General features: G+C 38.4%; 1 protein-coding gene across 8 annotated transcripts in view; it reads right to left on the bottom strand.

The window, feature by feature from the left end:
- PTPRC (protein tyrosine phosphatase receptor type C) overlaps positions 1 to 20,847 on the bottom strand; it is a 72,137-nt gene extending 51,290 nt beyond the window's left edge. For all 8 annotated transcript variants that reach the window (XM_069862506.1, XM_069862507.1, XM_069862508.1 and 5 more), the window contains exons 1-2: positions 20,735 to 20,847; positions 20,532 to 20,649 (exon numbers count right to left, since the gene is read on the bottom strand). In XM_069862506.1, coding sequence (XP_069718607.1) covers positions 20,532 to 20,598 — 67 coding nt within the window. In that variant the 5' untranslated portion in view covers positions 20,599 to 20,649; positions 20,735 to 20,847. The remainder of the gene's footprint in view (positions 1 to 20,531; positions 20,650 to 20,734) is intronic.
- Positions 20,848 to 23,673: the final 2,826 nt, after the last annotated feature.

Genomic DNA, 23,673 nt, shown 5'->3' with positions numbered 1-23,673 from the left:
TTCCTTTTATAGCTCTGCTGTTGCTACATCAAGTATTTTTTTTTAATTCCTGAATGTTCATTGATTTAAAGCCCAAAGAACCACCTTTAAAAAGATGATTAGTGTACTACACTGATGGCCTCCACCATAGCAACTGATGCTTAGGGAGTTGTTTTATAGTTTTGTTTTAAGTTCATATTCATAAGTCCTTCAAGAAATTTTGAGTGAACCCCACAACATTCAGCTCTGAAGCCTAATTCCTAAAGTCAGTTTTCACAAGTGTTATGCAGAGTTCTTTCCTAAAAGAAAAAACTAGCATCCAAAAAAAAATAAAAGGGCAATGGGTCCCATTATTTCTTCTCTTCCTCACTGCTCACAGAAGCAAATGCCCTGTGCTGCTACACTGCTGTGTCCCCTTTCCCACACCAACAGATTTTAGCCAGCCCTGGTTTCTAACATTGCTTTAGACTTTAAAGTAGCAAACAGGAATCTCTCAGGAGCTGACTGCACGGAAACTTTGTAAAAAGGCAGCTTTGATCTTGTTTGATTTCTCCTATTACTTTTTAACAATCTAGCAGACCCACAGAATTATTCACAGCTTTTCTCATGTACTGGAATAATTTGTTAATTTCTTATGGTTTGGTTATTTCCTGAATAATTTCTTCTTCATCTAGTTAATAACTACTTTGAACTTTACCTACAGCAGTTGATATGATCTTTAGGCAACATCACTTCAGATGGATTTCCAGCTTCAGAACAACACCTCTAGTATAATACCTTAACAAGCACCCATAACCCAGCTTTTATTTTTTTCCTCTGGCTTTACAGCTCCCTTTCCATTTAGGCTCAGGCACACGCTTGTACATTGTGTTGACATAATTTCCTGACAGGTTCTAGGATTTCAGTGTATTTTTCTTATATTTTCTTGCAGTTCATTCGAAAATGCTTTCTCTGAGATTTAACTTCCAAACACCACTTGTCCCGGAGAACACTAGTGCCCATATTCTGTAGAAACAGCACTGGGGATTGCAGCGGAGATGTAGATTTTACTCTGTTCAAATTACATCTAGAAGATAACACATTTGTTTGCAAGACATTATAGTTATTTAACATCTTGTATCAGAAACGGTGTGACCGGCAGGTCCAGGGAGGTCATTCTCCCTCTGTACTCGGCACTGGTAAGATCGCTCCTTGAATACTGTGTTCAGTTCTGGGCCCCTCACCACAAGAAGGATGTTGAGGCTCTGGAGTGAGTCCAGAGAAGAGAAACAAAGCTGATGAAGGGGCTGGAGAACAGGCCTTATGAGGAACGGCTGAGAGAGCTGGGGTTGTTTAGCCTGGAGAAGAGGAGGCTGAGGGGAGACCTCATTGCTCTCTACAACTACCTGAAAGGAAGTTGTGGAGAGGAGGGAGCTGGCCTCTTCTCCCAAGTGACATGGGACAGGACAAGAGGGAATGGCCTCAAGCTGCACCAGGGGAGGTTCAGACTAGATATCAGAAAGAAATTTTTCACAGAAAGGGTCATTGGGCACTGGCAGAGGCTGTCCAGGGAGGTGGCTGAGCCACCTTCCCTGAAGGTGTTTAAGGGACAGGTGGACGAGGTGCTGAGGGGCATGGTTTAGTGATTGATAGAAACAGTTGGACTCAGTGATCCAATCGGTTTTTTCCAACCTGGTAATTCTATGATTCTATGATCTTTACATCTCTCACTTTCTAATACCAAGTGTGCACATTTTTTTATAAGACTCCAAATATATAGTTATAAGACAAGTGCTCTTCATGGTAGATCTCTACCAAAGCTTCAAACTGTACAAGTTGTCCTTTGGTTAGGTATACTGGGAGCTTGGTACAACTGAGTGAATTAGATTTGTTTCCTTATATGCCTGTTTTCCAGACTAACAGCAGTGTTTTCAATGAGACTCTATGAATGTGTGCCCTTTTCTCACAAAGAATACAAACTCTATTAATGTGCAATTCCAAAGCACTGGGAATGACATGGAGAAGGATTTTTTAGATCAAATTTAAAACTGACAGATGTAAAAACAAATTATCGCATCTGCATATTGTTACCTGTGCTTTTCTCAAAGTAGAATATATTATCTTTAAAAAAATATTAGTTACAACATGACATGAAACTAAGTCTGTATTTAGATAAAAAAGTGGTGACTCATTGCAATGAGAGCAATGCGATCAGTGGAAAAATTATACAACCCCTAGCAGGCTCGGACACAGTATGGTCAGAGGCATCCAAGTGGCCTCAGATTTCATGCTTAATGCATCAGTAGAAATGGACATCTAACAAACAACAACAAACCTGAAAATTCTTCAAAGGCTACAGGTCCAGATCAAGCATACCAGACACCAAAGGGGAAGCACCTCCATCTGCAATACTCTAGTTCTCACATGAAGTAAGCCTAAATGTGCAGGACGTAAGGAAACAGCAACATGTGCCATCATGTGCCCCAGGGCAATTAGAGAGCAAAGATTGTAGGGAATCCCTAGAGCATATTGCTACCTACAGAACAGATCCAGTCAAAGATGTTTACACCTGGACATTTCACATCGCGTTTCTTCCCTACCTTATAATTTCTTAAGGAATTTGTATGTCATAGCTTGCATTATTAAGCTTTTGAAAAATCCTTCTACCAATTCCGTTTCTGTAATTTAAAAATAAATTTTAAATGCCAAGTATTTCTTTTTCGTCTGCTTAACAGAATTGTGAAACAGTGAACAGAAAAAAACTGCTTGATTTCAATAAAGTTGCCCTGATAGACAAATCATAAATCCCATTTGAAAATAGGAGTTCCTACCCTGGATTAAAGGTATATTTGTATAATACAGAAAATTCATTCTGAAATACAGAAAACTCATTCTAATTAATTATTAGTCTGCTGACACTACAAAACTAATACTACAGACCTGGATGTGTCCTTGAAATGCCTTTGACTTTCTAATCCAAGAAGGTGGCAGGAATGGGTTTTGCAGAAGAATAATTCTTACATTTCTGGAGATTCCTTTGAACTCCCCCAGATATGGAGAATCTGTACTTTATGATATTTAAACCTGGGGGCGAGGGATTGTCTGTAGCATGCCAACAACTCCTGTCTGAATTGAGAAACTGTAAGGAATCTTTTTGACTTGCTCTATTTTCCACATAGCAAAGCTTCGTCTATGAAGAATGAAAATGCTGGGCTGGTGCTTGTCGGTTTGATCATTTTGTTGATAAACACATCAAAAGCAATACTAAAAACAAGCACAAGCAAGATTGTAAACACTGGATATTTCAGTAATATTGAATCAAATTATTTTTAGCAAAGAATCACCAAAGAACTGATATTCAGAAAACATTTTGAGTATTACAACAACAGCAGGCATATGAAAAGCAAGTGTACCATAAAGATAACAAGCAGAGAGACCAAGCTAGGAACTCTGTGCAATCGAACTGGTTTCTTCTCCAGCAAATGCATTGTGAAGATTCTGGATGGAATGCGCAAACAAGAAACCAACATCCAACACTTCAAATACTCAACACCGCACACTGTCAGTCATTCCCAGCATTCTTCATTTTGAGTGAAAACTCCTCTCTGAGAAGTCATAGGGATTTGGGTTTGTGTTGGTTCTGAGCTAAAAGCTTTGAAGAACTTTTGTTCTGAAATGTAGCATTACAACAAATTTCGTGACAGACCATTTCCCTAACTACCACATTTCCTGTAGTGAGACTTCTCACCTGCCTCTATGACTGCACAAACACTGCAACCACATACACTCCACAACACCTTCCACCTCCAGTGAGAAGGCTGTTATATGCACACAGGCTGAAAGAGGACTCGGAGAGATGTGTCACTCTGACCTTAGACATAGATTAGGAGTCTGTATTACCAGCATGGCTGAACTGTTGATTTTGGGATTGGATTTTTTTTATAAGGAGAGTAGATGGTAACTAGTATAGAAATCTGCCTATCATTGTAGTACTGACCACGTTAGTTCTCATCTGCATTTGCTTCTTGCAGTGCGACAATAATTCTAGATCATAAAATTAAATGCAGCTGCCAAATGTAATGGCCCCTGCCAAATCTACTGACCACTTACTGGTGCATTATTTTCCTGCTCCTGATTTGTCCTTGCTCATGCTCCAGAACACCTGAAAGGTACTATCCTTTGGTCTTACAAAACTGTCCAAGCAAGTCTTCTGTTTGTGCTTCAGTTTGATACTCCTGCCCAGAAATAGGAAGAAAACTTCGTTTGAAGTTGACAGTTATCTAGATATTCCCAGGAAGAAGGATTAATAACTCCATGTCTTCCTCCATTAGTTGTTGCTGAACATCAGATTAAGTTTTTGCATCCACCCTTCAGTAGGGTGACAAGTATTTTATGCAGAAGGTTGGCCCAGGATTTCTGCAATTAGCTGAGGTGATATACAGGACTCCCATCACTTTTCTGATTGACTAACTAGACTCATTAAATGATTCCACATAATAGTCAATGTTACACTCCCCTCCTGTTTTGCATTGTTCAGTATGAGTTTTTATTTGAGTTTGCTATAAAATATGTGACTTCCTTTATGAAATAAAAGTCACAAACAACTTAAAATTCGAATTAAAAAATGCTCTTTCTTGTGTCTTCATTTTCCCTCCTGTTTTTGCTCCTTAATCAGCAAAAGTTCCAGAATATTTCTTTTTGTCCAACAACCTCTCGGGTGACCTTTTAGAAATTTACTCTCTGTATCTGTCTCCATTTAACCTGGGAATAATTAATTTCTTTGCTAAAGTGTTTTGAGGTCTATGTAACAACAAGGTGTTTATGAACGTGCATTGAAGTTCATTTATGAACCTCTACAAGGTAACAATTTGCTATGATAAACAGGTGTCCCAAGGCTCTTTTGGTTTGCATTTCCTTTAATAACTAATATTTAGCAGCACTTCCTAAAATAAATAAATGGCCTGATTTCATACTTTTCCCTCTAATGACAAGTACTTTGCAAGGTAATATTGTAATGAAAAATATTCCATGGTCTTTTTAAGGAAATGACATTTCTTTGTCTCACCTAGAAGATTAAAATGACAGTCACTGACTCAAAACTAACTATATATGCATGAAATAATGAAGGTTAAGGTACATTCCTGAATGTAGAAATCCCTTCCAAACTCTTTGGCATTTAGGAAGAGTTATTGTATTTCTATTTACAGACATGATAAAGAACTGTCATCCCATTCATGGTTCAGGAATCCTGAATGGTGTCCATATGGTGGCTAAGGGATCAAACCAGAGTGTTGTATTTTATTTCCAGTATAAAGAATCCCACTGATGGTTCAAATTTAAACTACTGAATAACTCTTCGCTTTCTTGAAGGCACAGATTTAAATAAGTAAAGTCAGTAAAACTTTAGTGACATTTATTTTAAAGATTTTTTTTTCCTCAGGCAAAACTCTTACAAATAAAGTCTGAAAGCTTTTCCAGGTGAGAATTTTCTGAAGGGACACTATAATCATTTCAGTAATGCAGATCTAACCATTATTAAGATATTAATTAGATGCCTTTCTGATTGGAAAAAAAGAATGTATTTTTCTTAATTAGACATTTCTTCTTCCCATCTGCATTCATTCTGCATTATATGCTTATTCTCTAGAGAAGAGAGATATTCTCAGAGACTTCTCTGAGCAAGAAATCCTTCCAATAACATTTAAGAATTGCTTTTTTTTATAAGTGAAAGAATGATAGTATTCTACCCACACTTCCTGGAAACTCAGCCTAGGCCTATGTATCTTCTTTTATCAAAATCTCCATCAAAGGTCAGGTAATTTTCCATACTCATCTAGAGAAAAAAAGTTGCTACCTATCTTGATGAATCAGTTCATGAGTGTTAGCGCTTCTCCCTGAAAATGTATTAGGTATAGTCACTTAGAAAATGAAGGACATTATTTCCATGACTACAAATGTGCTCAGAATTACAATCTTAGGTTCCACAGCTTCTTCTACTGTGGGCCCCCAGTCCAACTCTTACCTGGCTTTGGAGATTGTGACAGAAGACTAGGGATCAAGCAGCAAATTTTTGGTAATGGCTACCTAGCTAAGATCTGCTCTAGTTCTTGGAGCTATCAGAAAGACTGAAATCAGAATGTGCTGCAGGGATCCTAACGTGACCCAAAGAGACAAAATATTTTTTTTTATTACTTAATTCTTATCTTGGCATTACAGCACTAGCACAAAATTTGCTTGATCTCTTAACTTAGAAAGACTTGAAATAGTCAGTAATTCAGGGTTTTTTTCTCCTCAAAAATCTTTTACATCTAAGAAAAGATATCAAGTATTTCCATATAAGGTTTTGCACTTAAATTTCCTTCCAACATCCAATTTGCAAATGTCACTGTTAATTAAAGATATGAAAAGAAAGACTAGAGCTTAAAACACATATAATGGGATGGTTTTTCAGTAGTGTCTTCCTTCTACTTCCATCTCAATTCTATGCACTATTAAATGGGAATTTATTCCTCATGCAAACTAAAATTCAGAATTCCACTTTTCCTGACACTACACAGGCCAGTGAAGATTGTTATAAACGTTATCAAAATTCATGTGATCTGCTTTAAAATCTTTTACTCCTTTTTGCAAGAAGCAGGAATGGCTAATGAAACAGCATTTAAAACCCTTTGTCAAAGAAATAACATTAACAAATGCAATATCAATTCTGACACTAATAATTGAAAACAATACAAAAATGATGATAACACTAACAATACAAGTCACTGTCATGGACATAAATACAACAGAGAAAATAGTAAATCTTAGAAATAAATAGGAAACATAACTACCAATGTATTGTCCTTGGATAAAAGGTGCAAGAATGTGGCAGGTTTGGCACTACATTACAGCAAAGTGAATGTTTAACTAGACGTCATTAGGTGTTTTAACATCTACAAAACAAACAAACAAGGAAAAAAAGCACATCAACACACAAAAAAACCCAGAATCCTAGTATTAGTTCTTCAATTCTGTTCTGAATGTTGGAAGAGTAGCTATGAAAAAGCTTGATTTGCTTTGTTGAAGAAAGAACTTGAGCACAGAACTACAACCAGGGAAGTCTCGGATACACATAACACTCAAAATGTACAACTGTTTTAGAATAAAATCGTACATACATAAGGTGTTCCAAAAGACATTCTCTGTGGAGCAAAGGTAATTATTAAAGAGTTAGCAAGTGTCCACCTGTATTGCCAGTGCAAAGCCTTAGTTATTTTCCTTTCCTAATACTTAACGTCCATTCACCAATATATTTCATTCTGTGATCACAGGCTGCTCTTTTGATCCAGCACAGAAATGGTCCAGAACATGCAGTAAAGATATCTTTTGACTGCAGATCTAATTTTGTGTATGAACCACTGAGCTAGCAGGCAAGGGACCATATAAAAGAAGACATCTCACAACTAAGTATTAAAATGCTGGTTTAGGTAACAGGTTTATATTCCAGCTCTCGTCACAAAATTCTTATAGGATGCTACAAAATCTACTTATACTTGCTTTCCATACTGCAGTCATTAATAATTGGTCTGCATTTACCAGGTTCTTATCTGAATTACATCAGTCTGATTTGAAGAACTGGTGACATTTCAAAACTGCAAATGATCTGAAGTAAGGTGCTATAAAGAGTATGGTGCTTGTCTCCGATTGACCTTTCTGAATCAATAGATTGATTTTCTGTTTGGATCATTTTGCCATCACAAATATGAGAATCTGTACGTGTGTAGCACTTAGTTACAGAAGATGAGCGCCATCAACAAAAAAGGCTAAGGAGAGACTCATATTTCTAGCTGCAGAAAGTTTTGAATAGTAATTCCATAAATACGGCCTGAACTATACATTGAGCAACACACATACAATCAGACACAAAATAATATTTTCATTCTCTACACAGAGAATCCTGCAGTAGAATAATGGTATGTTCAGTCAAAAACAGGAAAGAACAACACTCCACAAGGAGCCAGTAGAGGCAGGATTAGCCTTAGGGTTAGGCTTTGGCTTAGGGTAAGGCTTTAGGTTAGGTTTAGACTCGTCTCTGCTGGGAGTTGACCTAGACCTATAGGAACTGTCATAAGATATAGAAACAATGCAATTTCTGAAAACTGGGAATTATCTTCACTACCTTTATGTCACTCTGCCCATGTGATTTCTTCATTTTTAAAAACATGCCTCATCCTAAAAAAATATCAGAAACTCTATGAAAAGGCACAATGTTGCTCTCCCTGTGCTTTGTCAGCAGGACTGGGATGTCTATGTCTCCTTGTTCAGATCTGCACCTTGGGGTTATGAGAGTACTGATACCATTAGGACACTTCCATCTTCTACACAGGACAGTGCTAGAAGACTTTCATCATGAATTTTGCAGATATCTGATGACAGCATGGGTGTGGTGAAACTCAGAAACTCTGGCTGCTATTTCAGGCCTTGCAGCATGACTTAGAGACTTTCTATCAGTTTTTCATGTCTTTCTCTCCCACCTTTCAGATCTGTTCCCAACTGCCATCTCTATTCCAGCATCCGATCTCTTTGATCTCATGACAACGATCTCTCCTCCTTTGGTTTCATATCTGATCTTAACATCTTTCTGAATGTTAATTCTAAAAACTACAGAAAATTTCACCAAAAAGATACCAACTGCATCCACTAATACTGTAAAGATCTGGCATTAGCTATAAATAAGATTTATCACTCTATCACTCTTATGATGAGGGTCTGAGGGAATTGAGGTTGTTTAACCTGGAGAAGAGGAGGCTGAGGGGAGACCATATTGCTCTCTACAACTACCTGAAAGGAGGTTGTATTGAGGTGGGTCTCCATCTCTTCTACCACACAACAAGTGATAGGATCAGAGAAAATGGGCTCAAGTTGTGCCAAGGAAGGTTAAGGCTAGATATTAGGAAAAAAATATTTCACAAAAATGGTTGTCAGGCACTGGAACAGGCTGCCCAGGGAAATGATGGAGTCACCAGCCCTGGAGGTATTTAAAAGATGTGTAGATGTGGGTCTTAGGGACACGGTTTAGTGGTGAACTTGGCAGTGTTAGGTTCAGGGTGTACTTATTGCTCTTAAACGCCTTTTCCAAATTAAATGACTCTGTGATCAGTCATTGCAGTACTTTTCAAAGACAGCCATAAAGATTTTAAGTGATTTTTTTAAAGGATGGAGGATTACATACCTCTTTCCTGCTGTCTGTGGTTGCTCATTGCCACAAGGGCAAGCTGACATAACAGAGAGTGCTCAGGTTTTACAGAAAGACAATATTATTGAACAGTTATTACACAACGCATCAATTTCATTCAAGACACTATTTACAGCTTTATCTTATGACCAACTACTGTAGTAGCAGATACAGCCATTTCAATCCTTTAGTATTTCACAACAAACTCTCTTCTCTCAAACTAGCACCCACCTAGAACCCAAAAGTCCTTATGACCCTGGACTCAATCACAACAAATCAATCACAATCGATTCCACAAAAAAAACTCTATAGAGTTCAATAAATATTTCAAATATTATTCCATAGTGCAATATGGGTCCAGGTCACACCTGAATTAATTGTGGGCAATTTCCAAAGCTTGTGTCTGCAGAGTTCACCATGTGACATTCAGGAAACATGATGTCATTCTCTGCAACCCTGAAGTTAAGTTCTCTATTTCTTTTGCCTTTTTTTTTTTAAGAGAAGAGAGTTATAGTGCGATTGGTTTTTTTCAGTCTAAATAAAAATTTTAGATCAAATATAGGTCAAAATTAATTTTTGTTGTTGTTACTATTTATAAGCACTTATCTAAGAGAATGCTGAATGTAACGTAAAAATTTTCTGAACTGAATATGGTCCCTCTCTTTCATATAGAGATGCTGTTCACATTAGTTCATCTCCTACAGATAATTTGCTACAATAATTGAGAATCAGAGAGGTGAGATTATATGCTCTTCCATGCATAAGAGTGAATGGGAATAATTTATTCGATTGTGTGGTGCTTTGAATAAAACGTTGTCTGTCCCTTTCTCAGAAAAGGAAATAAATTGCACAGGGGATTATGATAGCTCTTTGGCTGGACACATATGCTATTATTACTTTTTCCCTTATCTGTCTTTCCTCTTCCCTCTATACTATTCCTTAAGAAGTGTCCAAAATTGTCTGTGCTATCCAGAATCAGATCATAAATCATTTGAGATAAAGATCATATTTCATTCTGCATTTGCACAGCACCTGGCCCAACAAGAATACTTGAATGACGTGGCCATTACGCCTGCTGTGCTGTACACACAGGACAGACAGTGTCATACATGTATATACAGGAGCAGCTCCTTCCTGGCGTACCAACTGCTCAGTGGGCACAACTTCAGAAAAAGTTTCAGAAAAGATTAATTTGCAGCTGCACACTCCAGTTTTTCACATCCTCCTGCAAAAGAAGGTTTTCTGAAAAAACTGTTCTCAAGTATTTTTGAGCTTATATTCAAAATTGGGCACATCTCCTCCAAACAGCTTTCTCAGGGTGGCTAACAGGAAAGCAGAACTTTGAATCTGAAGACACCCCAGTATGTTAAACAAAACAAAAAAAAAAGTTTCCTTTATTTTCCTATTCAAATATACAGCCAAAGAAAATTCAACAATATATAGTAAAAAAAAAATACACATAAAGATTAAATAAATCCTGTAAGACATTTGAAAGCTTTTTCAGATGTTCCACTGACGTCACCACTGAGATGAGTCTTAGGTGAGCAGCAATTCAGTTGCGAAGAGAAACAGAGTACCAACTGCAGAGAGAGCAGCCAAAAATAACATCTCTGACAAGTTCAGTGTTATTAAAATGCCTTCATTGCTCAGTGAAGAGTGTTTTTTAGAATCTGTGGTTTCCAAGCAATCCTTCCCTTGCCATTTAAGACATGCTGCTGCAATGACAACACACTTGTTGACATGCCTGGAATAGAATCACTTCCACATTATAAGTTGCTCTCTTCCCAACATTAACACAAAAACTTAAACAAGCTACTGCACCAGACACTTGTGTGTCTATTCACAGAGGTGCAATACTGCGTCTTAGCTGGCCCTTAAGCCAGGAAGACAACAGCAGGAAGACAACAGCAGCTGCTTTAATATTAGCTTTTGGAATAATCTGACTTCAAATGTTGGAATTTTTGTGGAACCTTTTCTCCTGAACTCTTCTATGATTTCCAGTGAACTTAATACATCCTGTATTGGTTCAAAAGACATGTGTAAGTAAATTTCCATAAGCAGTGTGTATCTATAAATACTATTTTACTATCTATTAAAACTTATCTATTCTATCACTTCTAAATCCTCATGGCCAAACTGGCCAATCTTCAGAAAAGTATAAAGTGCTAAATTCAGGAGGACAAACATTATTGTATTTTATGAAAGTGTCATCTCCAAGTATTATAAAACCTCTAAGTATTACAAAACCTTGATGCACTAATATCAAAGATAAATAACTATAGATGTCACATTTATTTCCTTAACTGTCTCCCTTTTAGTAAGCAATTTTCCACAGTAAACCTTCTGATATCTACGTATGTAAACTGACACTGCGTTAAGCTGTTATTATTCCTAACTTTTTCTGAAAGTGAGATCGAGTGTATTTGGCAGCTCTCAGAAACATTTCTTTCTAAGTCATTTGAATAGTAGACTAGGACTGCAAAATCAGAAATGTTACAAAGTTGTAGTAACGCATGTTTCTTACTGCTCTTTCACATCTTTCCCTCAAACCTCAACAACATTCATACTATAACACAGTAGACTGCAGATGTGTGCAGAATGTAGAAAAGTCTTTCAGTTCTGTTGAGGCAGCACAGTTGAGCACAGAACTGCAAATCACACCAGGTATTTTTGTGTACTTGCTGGACAGTCTCAAGTATCATAGATCTTGAGTGCTATCATGAAGCACATGCAAGAGAACTGGGTGATCAGGCCCAGTCAACATGGGTTCACAAAAGGCAGGTCTTGCCAAACTAACCTGATCGCCTTCTATGACAAAGTCACTCGGCTGCTGGATGAGGGAAAGGCTGTGGATGTGTCTTCCTGGACTTCAGTGAAGCCTTTGACACAGTTTCTCACAGCGTTCTGCTTGGGAAACTGTCAGCCTCTGGCCTGGACAGGCGCACACTCTCCTGGGTGGAAAACTGGGTGGATGGCCGGGCCCAGAGAGTGGTGGGAAATGGTGTGAAATCCAGCTGGAGGCCAGTGACAAGTGGGGTTCCCCAGGGCTCAGTGCTGGGTCCAGCCCTGTTCAATGTCTTCATCAATGACCTGGATGAAGGCATCGAGTGCACCCTTAGCAAGTTTGCGGACAACACTAAGCTGGGTGGGAGTGTGGATCTGCTGGAGGGTAGGGAGGCTCTGCAAAGGGATCTGAACAGGCTGGACCGCTGGGCTGAGTCCAATGGCATGAGGTTTAACAAGGCCAAATGCCGGGTCCTGCACTTGGGGCACAACAACCCTGTGCAGTGCTACAGACTAGGGGAAGTCTGTCTAGAAAGCTGCCTGGAGGAGAGGGACCTGGGGGTGTTGGTTGACAGCCAACTGAATATGAGCCAGCAGTGTGCCCAGGTGGCCAAAAAGACCAATGGCATCTTGGCTTGTATCAGAAATGGTGTGACCAGCAGGTCCAGGCAGGTTATTCTCCCTCTGTACTCGGCACTGGTGAGACCACTCCTCGAATCCTGTGTTCAGTTCTGGGCCCCTCACCACAAGAAGGATGTTGAGGCTCTGGAGCAAGTCCAGAGAAGAGAAACAAAGCTGATGAAGGGGCTGGAGAACAGGCCTTATGAGGAACGACTGAGAGAGCTGGGGTTGTTTAGCCTTGAGAATAGGAGGCTGAGGGGAGACCTCATTGGGCACTGGAACAGGCAGCCCAGGGAGGTGGTTGATTCACCTTCCCTGGAGGTGTTTAAGGCACGGGTGGACGAGGTGCTAAGGGGCATGGTTTAGTGTTTGATAGGAATGGTTGGACTCGATGATCTGGTGGGTCTCTTCCAACCTGGTTATTCTATGATTCTATGATAAATGTTATACTGAAACATACACAGGTACATGGCACAGGCATGCACATTCACACACATTATTTGGGGGTGAGGGAACTTGTATCTTGCTCACAAGAGACATATGGCTACAATCTCTCACTAACATCAGGGACCAAGTGAAAAAAACTACACAATTTTAAAAATACATGTTTCATTATCATTTAAATTCTTCCAAGAAAGAGCGATATGAATAAAGAAATCCTCTAGATACTCTATCCAAAACTCATTAAAACCAGAAGGTTTCTCTAAGGTATATCTGTATGTGATTCTGCATTCATTTTAAATATATGAGGCTTATCTCAACAAGATCAACTAAACTGCTGCAGTAGAAACACTGGTCATCTTTCCTTCGATAATGTAAGCATGACTTTAAATCATATGTTCTCAGTCAGCTTTGCCTGCATTTCTCTGGTACGGTTTGTTTATATTTATAAATGATAACACCAAGACTCCTAAAGCACCTCAATTTACTGGATAGTTTCACTACTGTATTTACCTCTAAGTGTGCAGGACACTTTGTGACATGAAACCTTTTTCAGCTATGGTCCATTTAGCCCACCTTCTCATCTCATCCACAGACAGGGGAAATAAAAAGTCATCCTGTTCTTGTGCCTCACCAGGACTCATTGACCAAATTCAATCATTCCACCCCACATTGCTTAAAACAGAGACTACAGTTGATGTTACCATGTTTTAGAGAGCTGCATCTTTGCTGAAGTTAAGCATAGTACAGATTGTTCTTACTCAGCACAGAAGTATCTGCTCCCCATTGACAACACCTGTGCTTTAGGACTCAGAATAAGGTAGAAATTAATGCACAAGTCATTTGTTCCATACTTTTCATTTTCTTTGTTCAGATACACTGATCAAAATATTCTAACCAGCTTCTTCAGATCAATTCGTGATAGTTTGCAGGTTGCAAGAAACAAGCATCCTTCAGAAGATTTAAGGAATTATGACTCTACATTTTTCAATAAGGTAAGCATTACTACCTTCAACTTAACTGATGATGAAACTGAGATCTGGAGAAATGAAAATGATTTAACACTTCACACCATGAATTTCTGAGACAGCCTAGACTGCACCTGACTTCTATCTCTTAGATCTTATTCTAGAAGCTTGCCTATGCCCTGTCATTTATCTTACCCTTTTTTCCACCTATATATATCTCAACTCACAAGCATCCAGAAACAGTTTGGCATATAATACTACCGTAAATACTCCATTTACAGATTCTGCAATTTATATGACTAGCTGGAAAGGCTTTGCTAGCGATGTGTGTACCATCTCAGCTGAGTCTCTATATTGTACTACATTTCCTTGAGTGTAAAATCTTTTGGCTCATATAGGATATATATGCCTCATTTAATGAACTGTTATTTCCATATATTTCATAGAGAAAACTTCATTGTATGGCTTCATTTTTTCTGTTAGACAGGCAGTTTGATTATTTCTCTTTTTGTCAGGAAAAGAATATATTTCAAAAGGCAATTAAAAATATTGCTCCATAGAGTCCACATTTTTGCAACAACAGAAAAGTCATTCATGCACAACAAAAGATACCTCTAGAGCTCTGTGCAGAGTGGTAGGTTTGTGAATGAAGAACAGAGAGATTGTAAAAGAAGTCTTTGAAACCAGAGAATAGAAACCTAAGCAAGCAGGCTAGCTGAGGAGGCACTGACACAGAGGGAATAACTGGAAGAACAGTACTGCAAAGTAGTGGTAGAAAAGAAAAGAAAAGAAGTGGATCTTGTTAGCTATACAACACTGTGGGTAATACAAGCTGGCACTAAAGTGCTCACAGCTAGTTTCTAAAATCCTGGCACTGAAGGCCCCAAACTGCTTTACTTGAAAGGGAAAGAAGCCTGGAAATGGATAAAATGCTGTAACAGTTACAGAAACATGAGTGAACAAAAACTGTTTGGAAGTATATGGACAGCCTGGAAATACATCAGGACGCACAGTACAACAGTTTGAGAGAGAGTAAAGTGGCAGGGAATAAACCACCTTTCATAACTATATCTGTAATTTGAATCTTGATATTTACAGGAGTAAGTCAGGATTTTGCAACTTGAAAATTTTTTACCTTTTTTTGCACAGAGGTACCTCAGGGCCTAAACTGAGCTTTGAACAGAGTAAACTCACCTGTCCATAGTTCCCCCCTCCGCCCTTGAGATATATTGGATTTTTTGGGCTTCATAAATAATTTCTTGCCTGAAAGAAGCAACTGATGGATTTCCAGTTATGTATGATTAAAGATGAGTAAACGTGAACAGTGAAATCTCTGCACCATGCAGGAAGCGGAGCTCAGGGACAATTGTGGTCTCCCAGGCAGGGTTGGCAGTCACAGCCCTGGCAGCCAGCTCAGAGAGCATGTCAGTCCCAAGCAGGGCACAGACATCCAGTTCTGCCCTAAGCTGTTACATTCCTGTAATGCATATCTTAGAATCACAGAATCACCGGGTTGGAAAAGACCCACTGGATCATCAAGTCCAACCATTCCTATCAAATACTAAACCATGTCCCTCAGTGCCTCGTCCACCTGCCCCTCAAACACCTCCAGGGATGGTGACTCAACCACCTCCCTGGGCAGCCTGTTCCAGTGCCCAATGACCCTTTCCATGAAATATGTTCTTTCTGGGTTTGAAAGGAGTTCCGTCACAACTGCAAAGAGCTGAACTCTTGTTAGCAAGCCTTGCCCAGCACATAACACCTTCCTGCAGTGCCTCTTGCTGCCTTGGATGCCAACCTCTGCATTGCACTCCTCTGTGGTCCTCACCCCTGGGGCTGGAAGCACAGGAGGCACAGCAACTCAAACAAAGGGGAATGACAGTGGCAATATCCAGGCAACTCTGTGCTGCAAAACACAGGGTAATGCAGAAACATTCAAGCTAACTGTAAATGAGGTAGTTGAATGAGTATGAAGAAAAGTCAAGCTATGACAGCAAAGAGTTCATTGTGGGCTAATTTGCTCTGCCTTCCTGGTGGGCTAGATATACGCTTATGAATATTAACTCTTAAAATTAGATCAAGAATGTAAACAGAGGACAGAACATTTTCATGGCCTGCTGTTCTCCTTTCTTTGCTCCCAGCATGGTACAGTATATACCACAAGGTAGCTGCACAGGGAAAGAAAACAGGATCATTTTCATGCACTATGTACAATGCATTCACAATTTCAGTGTGGAGATTGCTTACTTGTTTAATGCACACACATGCTCCCAGGGAGGTAGACAGTTCTGCAGATAGCTTGATTCCTGATACTACTGTTTCTCCCCATACTTCTTCTGCCCTATCTTATTCTATGTGCAATGTTTGTAACCCACTCACTGTTGATTTGTTCTTCAGAACTTAAATATGTAAAAGTAAGTTCACCAAATTAAAAGCAAAGGAAGTGGTTCCAACATGCCAAGCCAGCAAGAGCTGGATTTTCCTTAGAACTAGTCTCTGCATGGCAGCTTTGTAGCCTTAGGTCTATACTGGCAAAACATTCTCACAGTATGTCAATATACTGATGTGAGCAAATACAGAATGACTAGGAAATGTCTTTCCATACTATGTAACAAAGACTCATTATCACAGAATCAATGTCTCTTGCCCTATCTGCAGCTATAATCAATATACCATGTATGCAACCCAGCCATCTGCTCCTTATATTTGCACAGATCTAGGTGAATGAGTAAAGAAAATTGCATGTTTGGTCCAAATCAGTAGCTAATTCTAGTCCAGAATCTATATAGCTGTGCTAGTATGCTGCTGTGCTCTGATTAACGTGTGTCCTGCTCAGGTACACACCGCAATAAAATTGAACAGCTTTCAGTTTAGAACTGGCTTATGTCTGACCAAGTGAACAGGACTGCCTGCACTCTGCATCTCAGTTCTTTCTGAATAAATATTGGAATTGTGCAAGATGTGAAAAGCAGGCAATTTGTTTCAAATGATTAAGAGGTCTCTGAGTGCAGGATTCTACAGTATGCATTTCAGAAAGTCTTAAGTGCACAGTAAAAATAAATAAATAGAATCATATAATTTTTTAGGTTGGAAAAGGCCTTTAAGATCATCAAGTCCAACCATAAATGTAACACTGCCAAGTTCACTACTAAACACAACTTCTACCTGTCTTTTAAATACCTCCAGGGATGGTGACTCAAACACTTCCCTGGGCAGACCGTTCTAATGTTTCACAGCCCCTTCAGTGTTTATCCCTAGTCTAAAACTCCCGTGGCACAACTTTAGGCCATTTCCTCTTCTCCTATGGTAAAGTCCTAAACAGAGCCTGCAGGGTGGCATCCATAACAGGAAAAACGTCTTCTATCTTAATACTTATCCTCCTGCAAGAGTAATTGCCCTTATCCTTCATCCTACATAAAAATGAACCAATATTTCTAAGTTCCACTGCTAAAATTTAGTTCTGCCAAGCTTTTTTGAAAGGAAAGGTCCAGTCTGTGGAAAAGTTTGTCACAGAAAGTCAAAGCCCTAGGATGAGCTATACTGACGCAGATGACTGGATGAAGTAAATCTAACACTTCCAGATGGAAACCTCCACAGCTGTTGGGCACAGAGACTGCATGGCCCCAGATTTCATGTGCCTGCCGAAGCTTTATACTTTTAACTTCAAAAATTAAAAATGTCACACCCAAAACTACCAAGCAATTATTTGGTTTCCTGAAACAAAGGAAGTGGCTCAGAACTGGGTGAAGACTTTTGAAAGCTGTCAGATTACTAACATATTTCTGAAGGGTGGGGGAAGAACTTGAATTAATGGTCTAATGGAAAAAGTAGTGCTTAACCTGCAAGCATGTCTGTCTTTTTTTTTTTTCCCCCTAAATGGAAGCAATGGGGATTTTCTTCTTGTTTTTTCTTTGGGTTGGGGTTTTGGTTGTTTGGGTTGTTTTTGGCGCAGAGGGGTGAGCTGCATAAACAGGTATTGATGCATTGTATCAGGTATGTTAGAATCACAGGATAGTTCAGGACCTCTGGAGAACACACAGTCCAAATCCCCTGCTAAAGCAGGGTCACCTAGAGCTGACTACATTGGAGTGTGTCTAGGTGGGGTTTGAATGTCTCCCAAAAAGGAGACTCCACAACCTCTCTTGGAAGCCTGTTACAGTGCTCTGTCATCCTCAAGTCACCTTAGATATTAGAAAGTGTTATGTTATCAAGCTTACACTAGAAATTTTAAGAAGTCCACACCTGGCAACCGTAAATCTAGATATTCCATGTAGGTAGATATAAAAGACTAACCAATAGTGTACAAAATACTGGTTATTTAATGGTTGTTTAAGCAGTACAAATGTTTACAAGTATAGATCAAGCTCCAGGTTTGGTGTTTATTAGTACCATATGCTGGTATGTTTGTGAACATTCACAAATACCATTACTCATCTGCTTCTTACCAGGATAACGAGCTAGATACATGTGGGGGGGATTCACATAGTGAAAAAGTCTTTGTGCAAACTTTAGCTATTCCTAACATTTTTTGTTGTTGTTTTAATGTAGTTTGATGCTCTTAAATGTGGCTTGGTGATTATAGGAAAATAAAGATGTTTTATAGAATATCTGTGCTTGTGGTGGTAGTCAGTCAACCATAAAATTTCTCCTGCTGGGTCTTCAAAATCACGAGGTGCAATAGCATTTTGGAGAATAATAATGACAGCAATAATAAACAAAGTCCCAAAGCCCACCCAAAGCTAAAAAGTGCCTGCAAATTGTTCTTACCATAAAATCAAAACCTGCATGACCTTTTCCAAATGTTGCTCCTCCATTAAAAAACACCTCCCTGGAATACTACCCGGTCACTCATAGCTCTGAGGCAGAGAGAGCTGCGTAGTAGAGATGAGGTATAACGCTTCTGCCACCCTGAGAGGAGAACCAGTCTCTGCCAAACTCCATGCTAAAAACAAGTTCTGTGGGGTTTAATAACAGATACTATAGCAAAAGACTGTTAATTGCCTTTAATACTGAAGAGAAGTTGAAACTTATAATTTCTTTGAGCTCTTCTGTTTAGTGGAAGTATGTTGAGAGGAACTGGCTCGAGCTGGGCTACTGTGTGTGAACAGAGAAAATAACTATTACTTGAAATAAAATACTGCTACCCCTCTTTCTGTCTTCCAGCCCCCTCTGTTAGCTAACACATTGACTGACTGTCAAGGTGGCTGAGAGACCAGACAGCAATGTGCCCTTTCTGGCGAAAAGGGAACGGTGGGAAGCCTCAGAAGGGCTTATAAAATGGAAAGTAGGACAGCAGATTAAAAAAAAAAAGAAAAAGACAGGAAAAGCAGGAGATATTGTTCCTTTCCTCTACAGTACAACACTCACTTGTTTTCTTATACTATCCAATAGCTACCCACTGGATTTATTCAATGGTGCCTCTCTTCAGAGACTTTGAAGGACAAGAGAAGTAATGCTCAGGCTTAAATGGTCTTCTTAGCTGGTTATCAAGTAAAGGCAGATCATTTACTTGCTTACAACAGTATAAACCTGGAGTTATTATAGTGATATGATGAAAGAAGCATGTATAAATTCAATGCATGTGAAAAGTGGTTTCAGCTCTGCCTATAATTTCTGCCATTTCAGAACATATGTTTCAATTTTTAGGGTAAACATTACTTTAGAGAAAAGTTTTTGTGTCTGACATCAACTATCCCAAATTATGTTAACTAGCTAAACTAACGTGAGGTACATATACATTGAATGTTGCATGTTTGCATGTTCTTTTCAAAAATATATTTTGTTAAATATAGATCCATTTTTGTCTTTTATGAAGAATTATCTCAAAATTAAATGCTTTTCCCATGGCTAGCGTTATTTGTGATATCTAGTATGTTTTGCAAGATCAGCCTCTTGGGTTTTATCTTCCACTTACAAAAGTACAAAAAAGTCAAGCATGACATTCACCTGCAGTAGGGTAATTTGACAAGACTGAAATTTTGAAGGCTATTTCAGCAGCATTTTTAATACATTAAATTAATACATTATATCTTATAACATTAATTTACAATAAGTAATTTTCCAACAGTGAGGATTAACTGACTAAGTTTACTAACCCTACAGCAGTATAAACTCAAAATCTTCAGAATTGTAAGCAGATTCTAAGACCAGGGAGTGTCTAAAATGGATGGGAAGATTTTTTTTCTTGAAGAGCTTAAATACAGAAAACAAAGTACTACATCATTAATTGAAACCAGACATAAAGACTATATTGAACAGCTTCACATAAGAGATTCAAATGTATTCTTTTTCAAATACAATAACAAGTCATTTTTTTTTAATGGTTCCTATTTTTCTCATGTATGACCATGAGAAAGACATTTTAGCCTTGTACATTAAGCGTCAATCTTCCTGATCTAGGTTCTGACACCATTGCATACAACTGTATTCTAGTTTCTGAACAAAGATATGATTTCCCCACTTCACAAAACATTTAATTTGTTTTACTTCTCCAGAGGACATTAAGGGGTCAAAATGAGAGAAAGAAATAATCAGTTGCGACCTACCTCCGGCAAAAGCATCCTGTCTCAGAAATGCAACACCAAATGCTAAGAGTTTAAGCCACAAAAACATGGTTATTTCTGGAAATCAGACGTATCCTTATGAAACAGCATGTGTCTCTCTCTGGAAAGCAAAATAAGTGTTATCTGTCTGCAAAAGAATTTCTCAACAAAACTTGAACTAAAAAGGAGAATAACTGGGTGCGTACATTGCACTGCTTGCTTATCTGTAAAGGAGTTGCTTCCTCTGTTACCCCAAACTAACCACTTGCAAACTCACTATGCAGTTCAGTGATGTCAGAGACTATTACTTCTTCAAAAAAACCTCTTTCAGTTTCCAGGAAGTCAAAAGGGTTTTTCTTAAGTTGCTGTAGTAATGCTTAGCTTCCTTAATTCAAATAAAATAGATTATTTTCTGCCATTTCTTTCTACTGAGGAGACTTAACTTTTCAAAGGATGAATTTAACAGTCATTCTTTCTCTTGATATTCACTTTTCTATCGCATACATTCACTAAGTCCCTTCTATGTTATGGATCTTTCTCGAGATTTCCATTGAGAGAAAAAGAAACCCAAACCATCAGTCAACAAAACCCTTATACTGGCAACAACACTCTTCATAAAAAGATGCATCCTCAAGTGACATGGCTGCTGGTTAAATGAAAACCCTTTTTAAAGATGGGATATATTTCTGAATCTTTTCACAAGGATGTAATTCTAGGTATGACAGTAATGCATAACAAACAGACAGAGGCAGTCTACTTCTGTTTTCTGTAATGTTCAGTGCCTAATTAGATAGCTCAATGGAATTATTTACTGTGATAGTGCCAGAGAACTGCGGTCCCTTTCCTGGACTTGAAGCAAGGCACACCAACGATGTTTTCCCTCACTGCATGCACTGAAATAGTGTTCAACAACTTGATAACAAATGCCTACTATACAGTAGATTACAAAGGGAATAAGTGTTGGGTATACTTCTCTTACTGTAGGTTTCAAAGATTTTGAAAGAACCAGCAGAATCCTGTCATAAGACAGATAAAGAAGGGAAGAGAATATATTTGTGCTTATTCTTATCATAAGTTTCTCAGAGACTTCCTAAACATCATACAAGAAAAAGCTGCACTAATTCACATAATAATTCACAGGTGATGAGTGAATCAAACTCCTCATGAGATTAAATCCAGCTCCACAAGTACAATTCTCAGTCAGGTCTTATAACACAAGCTAAAATCTTGGCTTCCATTAAGTAATATGTCTCTATACAAACTGGTTGCAATAAAAATTAAATTATAAATGTGTGCAGAAAACTGACATAGTGAGTTCTCACACCCCAGAGACTCCAACTTTGATAGACAATAACTGTAAATAATCCTGGAGTTGTTGCAAATTGGGCTGTAATCATACATTGTCTGCATAACTGACATCTTAGACCCTGTTATCCTAGACAAAACCAGTCTAACAGAAGGGCTGAAGTTTGCCATCTGATGAATATAGTGCATGAAATCCCGTGGAGAATTTCACATAAAGGCTTTCAAGAAGAAGCAGGATCTATTTCTCCCTGACCTTCCTCAGCAGCTTTACACAACTGCTCAATTTTTCAAGCTGTTCCCTGAAGACAAATTCCTGTACAGTGGACCTTTTCTGGTTGTGTGATATTTATATAACACTTAAGTGCTGCAACATATTATATATATTACATATTGTTTAGTGATAACATCACACATTCTAGCTGTCATACCATTTGAGTACAATTTTGTCACACTCATTTAACATTTGAGAAATCATAAACCATCAACTGTTAAAATTACTGCCCAATTTACAAATGAAACTCATGGAGGATTCAGAGACTCAAACCATATATTAGAAGTCTCAGTGAAATGATAAGAAGAAAAATATCTCTTTTCAAGAGCAGATCCTTCAGTCAGCAAGTTATTTCAGTGCCTGTTTTCTGGCAATGAACCATTGCCCTGTAACTGAGAGACAACACCTTCACAGAAATTACGTAGTACCTTTGCTTTCATATTAGTCTCTGATGTTTTAATATTCTGTCTGCTTGCAATGTATTTGAAATACAAATCTCATCAGGATGTCTATTTGACTTTTGTCTATACAGACAACTGAGGAAGAAATAAAAGATGTCATGGTACTGAAACACTGGCTTTTCAGAGACACTAATTAAGAAGCCAATATTTTTACTGTAAGAAAACATGTGCATTTTATTCACTATGTCCTCAACACAGCTACAGATTTGGCCCAAGAAGGAAGGAGGAAGTGCGTGACAAGAAACAAACTCCATCAAGATTTCTCCCCTCAAAATAAGCCTTTGAAAGTAGGTAATTATCAACTACACACAAGGCTAGAAGTTACACAAAAGAAAGTTCAGATTTAAGCAAAAAACATAGAATCTGCCAAAGGGAAACCGCATACTCTGCTAATATTTTCATTAGTCAGAAAACTTGAATGTCACAGCATATAAAGCTGTGTATATTGGAGGACTTCAGAACTGACAGAGCAATCTCAGCTCTACTGATTAACAAAACAGGGCAGTTTAGTTACTCACAGCCACAGGTAAGATCAGGGAATGGTTGTTATAGACACGCTGTGTGGAAAACCTGTTCCATGAAAGCAATTACTCCAGAACAAAGGAAGGGAAGAAGATGGTTTGAAGGGGATATTCCTACAGTGTAGGGCTGGCTGATAGCCAGGATATAAACTCTTCTCCTTTACTCATGTGTCAAAGAGATTGCTCAGTTTTGCTAGCAACGATCACTGCACTGTGAGCATGCCAAAGAACAGTCTGCAAAGTATGGAAATTTCAGTTCTAGTGTGGTTCAGACCTGTGCCGAAAGCTATAAAGATGCTACACTGGGATTTTACACCCATTGTCTTATATCAAACTCCATATCACATTGGTTCAGTCTGCCTCTTTCTATAAACTGATATATTATGGCTACACTACTGTACTGGCATCCCATATAGTATTTCCTACTCATGGTTCAGCCAGAATTAATCACAAATGTCTTTAAGGCTATTAGAACACATGAAGTCTTCCCAAACATAAACTGCAGTCTTCTTCCTAACAATAAACACAAAAAAATACTTCTGGGAGAGTGAAAAGTCATTATTTTACTCTACTTGCAGATTAATTAC

Source organism: Phaenicophaeus curvirostris, chromosome 8 (assembly GCF_032191515.1).
Source record: "Phaenicophaeus curvirostris isolate KB17595 chromosome 8, BPBGC_Pcur_1.0, whole genome shotgun sequence".
In the NCBI taxonomy this organism is placed as follows: Eukaryota; Metazoa; Chordata; class Aves; order Cuculiformes; family Cuculidae; genus Phaenicophaeus; species Phaenicophaeus curvirostris.
This window is presented reverse-complemented; position numbering and strand designations above follow the sequence as displayed.